General features: G+C 51.4%; 1 protein-coding gene and 1 pseudogene across 1 annotated transcript in view; one reads left to right on the top strand and one right to left on the bottom strand.

Moving 5' to 3' along the window:
• LOC101647789 (5-hydroxytryptamine receptor 3C) overlaps positions 1-4,685 on the bottom strand; it is a 6,216-nt gene extending 1,531 nt beyond the window's left edge. The window contains exons 1-6 of the mRNA XM_004713477.1: positions 4,619-4,685; positions 3,034-3,200; positions 2,520-2,564; positions 1,689-1,798; positions 1,263-1,432; positions 299-459 (exon numbers count right to left, since the gene is read on the bottom strand). Coding sequence (XP_004713534.1) covers positions 299-459; positions 1,263-1,432; positions 1,689-1,798; positions 2,520-2,564; positions 3,034-3,200; positions 4,619-4,685 — 720 coding nt within the window. The remainder of the gene's footprint in view (positions 1-298; positions 460-1,262; positions 1,433-1,688; positions 1,799-2,519; positions 2,565-3,033; positions 3,201-4,618) is intronic.
• A 337-nt stretch (positions 4,686-5,022) lies between these two features.
• On the top strand, positions 5,023-5,866 carry LOC101648100 (annotated as a pseudogene).
• The last annotated feature ends 283 nt before the right edge of the window (positions 5,867-6,149 follow it).

The following is a 6,149-nucleotide window of genomic DNA, read 5'->3' on the forward strand; positions in this document are numbered from 1 at the left end:
CCCCTTGCAGGGCAGAGAAACAAAGGTTTAGCCATCTTTTCCATGAGGATCCCAGCCAAGAAAACCCTGCGGGGCAGTTCTACTCTGTAATACTTGCAGCCACCTTGAGTTGAACTGTCCCCCCCACCCCTCACCAGTAGCAATGGGCGCGGTGTTTGGCTTAGGCGAGGAAGGAGCTCGAAGCAGATGCTTAAGCTCCTACCTGCTTCTTTGTACGGTCCAAAGAGCCTTCATTCGATAGAGAAGAAACTCACAGCGCAACAGGGACTAGAGGTCAACCAGGAAACCCTGGACTCACATAGAACATGATCTGGTCATAAAGGTTGCTGCCCACCGACATCTTTGGGGTGGCTTTGTTGATGCCCACGAGCTCCCACTCTCCCTGGGTCTGAATGATGTCACGTGACGTGTCTGTGATCTCCCACACTTCCTTTTCCATGCCCAGTAGCAAGCTTTCCACTGCAAGGGAGAGCTAGTCAGCTCCGTCCAGAAGTGCTCCCCGGCTTCCCACCCATCCGATTTGATTCCGCCCACATTAAGCTTCCCCAACAAATGCTTCCCTTTTCTCCTTTCCAAGCAGGGCATCCAGGGTTTTATCAGAAGAGGATTCTAGGACCAGCAATGCCTATGTATGAGGGCTACAGCCTTAATATTTTATTGTGGTTGTGGTTGTTAAAAACTAGAGCGAGTCAACATTTTTATGGGGATTTGGGGAATGGCGCCAACATGAGTCAAGAACATTTGGAATCCTTCTTGTCCTTCCCCAGTTGGATGCAGTTGTTTTAGTGGAATCACACGTGAACAGCTCAGCATTTTAAATTATGGACGTGCCACGGTAAGGATGAACTTATTCAAACCTGCCCCAGGACAGCTGGTGGCATTTTGTTGACTGGCTTAAGTTCAGTAACTATTCAAGTTGAAAGGTTTGTGCTCAAAATGATAGATGGGCAGCAACTCAGGGTCAGGTGGGCCGCATTTGGTACAAAGGGCCATCCAAGATCTAAAGCTGTCATCCTCAACCCTGGCTTCCTGTTAGTACCAGCTGGGGAGATGTAAAAAAAAGACTAACAATGCCCGGGCCTCATCTTGGCACAAATACTTTGGAATCCCTGAGATGACCTGCAGTGATAGGCATTTTAAAAAGCACTTTAGTAGACACCCAAATTGAGGAACAGGGGCCTCAGCCCTTCCCTGACAATCCCTGCACCCGTTAAATATCTTCTCCTGAGTCGTAAGTAGCTACCCAAGGGCGTCACACTCACCGGTGTAGAGGAACGAGCTGAAGGTGAGTGTGCAGTTCTGCTGGTCAAAGGGGAAGTAGAAGATGTCCAGGTTACAGATGCTGGTCACCCGCATTGGCTTGTCGTACTTGATTCGGCCCGCACTGCTGACGTATGCGGTGAGGTGCGGAGGTGTCTGATTGATGTCCATGCTGCATGTGGAAAGGAGGGAGAGGTGGGTGCTGTGGGTGCCTTAGCTAGCTTTTGTCTGACAGGGCTCTCCTTCTGGGCTCTTCGTCTAATCTCACGGTGCCTTGCTTATTCTACTTCTTGCCGTGTGTTGTGAAGATGAATGACTGCAGGCAGTGCCCCTGTCGGACGCCACCTCTGAGAGGCCCTGTGCCCTGCACCGACACTGTCCCCTGCAGATGGAACTCCACCCTGGTTTCCCTCAGCCCAGATACGCACGATTCCACGATGAAGATATCTGGGAGCCACAGGAGTTCGGCTGAGATGGTGAGTGTGTCGATGCCAAAGCACTCTTCCGGGTTCCAGTTGATGAATGGGTTGTCCCATATCTGCAGCCAGAGCAGTGAGGAAGAAAGGGGAGTGGGGATGGAGCTGGTGCAGCCAGCCTCTCCTGACCTTTCCATTCTTCTCTAAACCCAGAGAACCCCGTGCCCACTGGGGTCTTAAGTGGTCACAGCTGTCTCCCCCTCTTTAGCTAGCAAGATGCCACCACTGAAGTCCCTCTTGATGGGCTTATTTTCAGGCCGACCTTCAGGGTCTACTAAAATGACTTGGAGCCAGGCACATCCAATAGATTGTTCCACACTCCGTTAGCCATGGCCATGGTCTTGGATCTCCACTCCTTCTGTGGCTGCCTGCGGAGATGTGTGACTCTAGGATACAAACAAGGGCTGCCAGTTCAGTTCTCACACCAAACTCTCTGGCATGGCGTCGATGTGGACTCGTAGGGTCCCTGTAGGACAGGGTAGCACTGCCCCTGGGGGCCTCGGAGACTGTGCATCTTTATGGGAGTAGAAAGCCTCCTCTTTCTCCCCCGGAGTGGCCGGTAGTTTCAAACTGCTAATCTGTTGATTGGCAGCCCAAAGCATAGCCACACTACACGCCCAGGGTGCCTCTGTCCAGTTGTGGATGGAGTTAGTATACTGTACCAGAAAGGAAGATGTATCCGTCTATGAAAGGGTTGGACTAGAAAAGCCCGAAGCCTCTTCTAACTCCTCCAATTGAGAATTTCAGATGAACGTGGGGATGGGGTGGTTGAGTCAGCCTTACCAAATCCATCCACAGGAATGATGTCAGCAGCTGCAGCTGGGCATTCTAACAAAGAAACTCCCATTCAGAGTGATCAGCGCAGAAAGACTCAGGCCTAGCCCGCCTCACATCCTCACATGTACTGTGCTGGACAGGAATCTAGACTTGGGACTACCCCTTTCTGACTGGTTCCCCAGGACGTTAAGGACAATTGAGGGTGTGTTTTTTTTGTTTGTTTGTTTTTTGACAATTGAGGTTGTAATGAACAAAACCAAACTTTTTTTTTTTTGGGGGGGTACTATTTTTCCTGGAATCTTCTAGAAAGGGAAAGATTCGAGGACATGTAAAACCATTACTGCAGCCTTCCTCTTTCGGTCTCCTCACCCCACAGGATGAAGCACTGTCTTGTAGAAACTCCATCTAGAGGGCCCATTGCTCACGTCTGGACCAGCACCATGCTGGGTTGACGGGGCAGAGGGCTGCTGCTCTGTATGAGAAGACTATGCCCATGGGGGGAGCGGGAGACAGGTCTTACCACTTCTAGGATGGCAGAAAGGGTGAAGGAGACGTTGACATGCGTGGGGCTGCTGGAGTTGAGGATGGGACGGAAGGCCTTTCTGGCAAACACGGCTTGGAAGGCAGCAGGGTCCACTCCATGCCGGTCAAACCCTGAGCAGTTGATCATGAAAGTGTCCCCTCTTCCTGTAGAGAGCAGAAAGCCTGTGAGATGGGACCAGGGCCCTCTGTGCTCCCTCTGTGAGAAATGACAGAGCTAGAGTCTGGGAGGGGGTGGGGACCACAGAGAGCCCAGGAGGGCACTGGGAGAGGCAAGGAAATCCCTTCTTCCTGGGTAAAACCCTTCCTGCCGGGATCAGGAGGATAGGCTGGGCTGGTAGGCAAATGGTGGGAGCTGATGGAGTGAGCTGGGTCAGTCTTCTATCCTCCCTTCCATGGTTTCATCCTCAGGCAAATTCTGCTCCAATCTGTATGCAAACTTGGCTTTGGTTCCAAAGAGTCTTCAAGGAGTCTCCTTTTATTTTTTTGAATCATTTTATTGGGGGCTCATGCAACTCTTATCACAATCCATATATACATCAATTGTGGCAAGCACATTTGTACATTCGTTGCCCTCATCAGTCTCAAAAATTTGCTCTCCACTTAAGCCCTTGGTCAAGGAGTCTCCTTAAATGTATCCAACACAAGCCTCTTAGGCCCATCTAGGACTGATAGCACTTAGCACGGCCCTAAAACTTGTAGCCCAATATCCTCTTCAAAGAATTCCATCTACTGAAAGGGGACAACTATTTTATCAAGAGGTAACAGAATTAAACAGCTATACTTAGTAGGTAGCTAGGAGAAGCATGCTGTAGGTGTTTTGAATGGGTGCTTGTCTATGAATTTGTTTTTGCTCTTCTCAGATTTAGTGACCTCAGATATCTTGAGGGTTATTTTCAGCTCAGCATTAGGATCAAGCAGCCTGTCATCAAGTAAATGGCCATAAGCCAATCACATAGCAAGGTCTAGGCAGGTGTTGTGTCTTGGCCATGGCCAGGGCGCCTTGTGTGGGACACCGGAGCAGATTCTTAGCCTGTAATCATCTTTGTCTGGTCTTTTTCTCTGCCACTTCCTCAACATCCTCTCTTTCCATAAAGTCTACAAGATGTACCCAGACTGGGAACTGATGTCTCCTCATAGAACATAAGCTCCTTTCGATCTCAGATTGATCCTCAAACTCTCAATATCTCATTTGATTCTTCAGAGTAGGTTTAAAATTGATACTGTTCTTATAGCACTCTTACTCTTCATATTGACAGAAGAGAATTGGTGAGGGTTAGATCAGGGATGTGGGTGAAGGGACAGAGGGAGTCAATGACCGGGGAATTGGAGAGATGATGACAGGACAGTTTGATAGGTACCTATTCAGACAGGAATAGAGAATGGTGGTTGATCAGTAAATACCTTCCTACCACCAATAGGAAGGCAAGACAGACATTGTGGAAGAATATTGACCACATTACTTCTGAATGCTCTCTCCATGCTACAGGGGACCACCTGGGCGTCCTGTAGCCTCCCCCCCCCCCACTGCCCCTCCTGTCTTCCCTGTTACTGCCCCATCTTACCTTGAACCAGAAGGCTGATCATGAGGCAGAGGAGGTGTCCCCTCAGAAGAGGCCACCCACTGTCCATCTTCTGCTTCTGGACTCTTCTCTGGGGCTTCACCAGGAGCCCCAAAACTCTTGAGCTTAAAGCAGCTTGGACCACGCCTTAGTTCCTAGTTTTGAATACTGCTCCTGTCAGGTGATCATTCCCAGGTGAGAGGAGGTGGCCAGAGAGAGCACAGGAAAGCATCAGCTTGACTTTGCAGCCTCCAGGCAGGGAGCAAGTTGGACCAAGCATTCTGTGTGGCAGCTCTATGCCAAGGTCATTAGCAAAGAGTTTGGACTAGCCGAATGAGGGCTGTGCTTTTCTGAGACCTGGGAATCTACCGCTACGCAAAGGTGGTCATCTTTGAAAACACCCAATGATGGAGTTAGTGGATCTCGTCACCTTCTATTACTTTCTTTCCCCCAACAACCCTGAACAGGATTTCCTCTGTTCAGTGGCTCTTCCTTTCTGATTCTTTTACCCAAACCAATGTCTTCTATGAGGTGAGAAATTGAGGCAAGAAGCTGCTCACAGTGCACTGTGGACCCGCTCTCTTTCCTCTAGGCCTGTCCACTTGGAGCAGGGCCCTGGGAAGCCCTGGTGCCCCGCCGAATGGCATGATCCCGAGACCCCACTCCCACAAGCACTGGCAGCGGTGTGTGTCCACATGGGTCAACCAGCGGGGATGGGGGTTGGGGGTTGGAGGGAAGATCCTCAGGCTCAAGGCCCAACGAGCCACAGCTGCCGCATCACTCTACGGAGGCCCCATCCGGCCCATCATGTGCTGCCCCACTGTGTGTTATCACACCAAAGTTCATGCTGGCCGCGGGCTTCAGCCTGGAAGAGCCTGAGGGTGGCTGGCATCCACAAGACGGTGGCCTGCATCCTCTGCACCCCAGGAGGTGGAACAAGCCCACCGAGTCCTGAAGGAGTACCACCCCAAGCGCATCCTCTTCCCCAGGAAGCCCTCGGGCCCCCCAAGAAGGGAGGCAGCTCTGCGGAGGAACTCAAACGGGCCACGCAGCTGGCTGGACCTGTGACGCCCATCGAACGTCTACAGGGAGGAGAAAGCCGGGGTCCTCACGGAAGAAAAGAAGGTCTTCGAGACCTGCCCTAGCCTCCCCATGGCCCGCTCCAATGCCCAGCTCTTTGGGTTCTGAACAAAAAAGGCCAAGGAGGCAGCAGAGCTGGATGAAGGAGAGGCGTGTCTCCCAGGGACTTAAAGACACCCCCACCCCACCCCACCCCTCCACCCCAACAAAGGTAATTGGCTTGAACCTTTCTAGGGGAATCGGAATCTCCAGTGTGCGATCCAGATCTCCCAGGTGCTGCTGTGGTTGCCCGTTGCTGTTGCAACCCCATCTCCTTGCTGGTGAGCACTAGCACAGTGAGTACTTCTGTGTATGGCGGGCGTCCTGGTAACTGTTCCACCATCTTGCTCTCCTCCATCTTCCCTAAGTCCTAAGCTATGGATATGGGATAAGAACATATTGGGGGCGGGGCGGG

This window comes from Echinops telfairi, unplaced genomic scaffold (genome assembly GCF_000313985.2).
Source record: "Echinops telfairi isolate 266 unplaced genomic scaffold, ASM31398v2 ScPeMD7_7407;HRSCAF=8445, whole genome shotgun sequence".
Classification (NCBI taxonomy): Eukaryota; Metazoa; Chordata; class Mammalia; order Afrosoricida; family Tenrecidae; genus Echinops; species Echinops telfairi.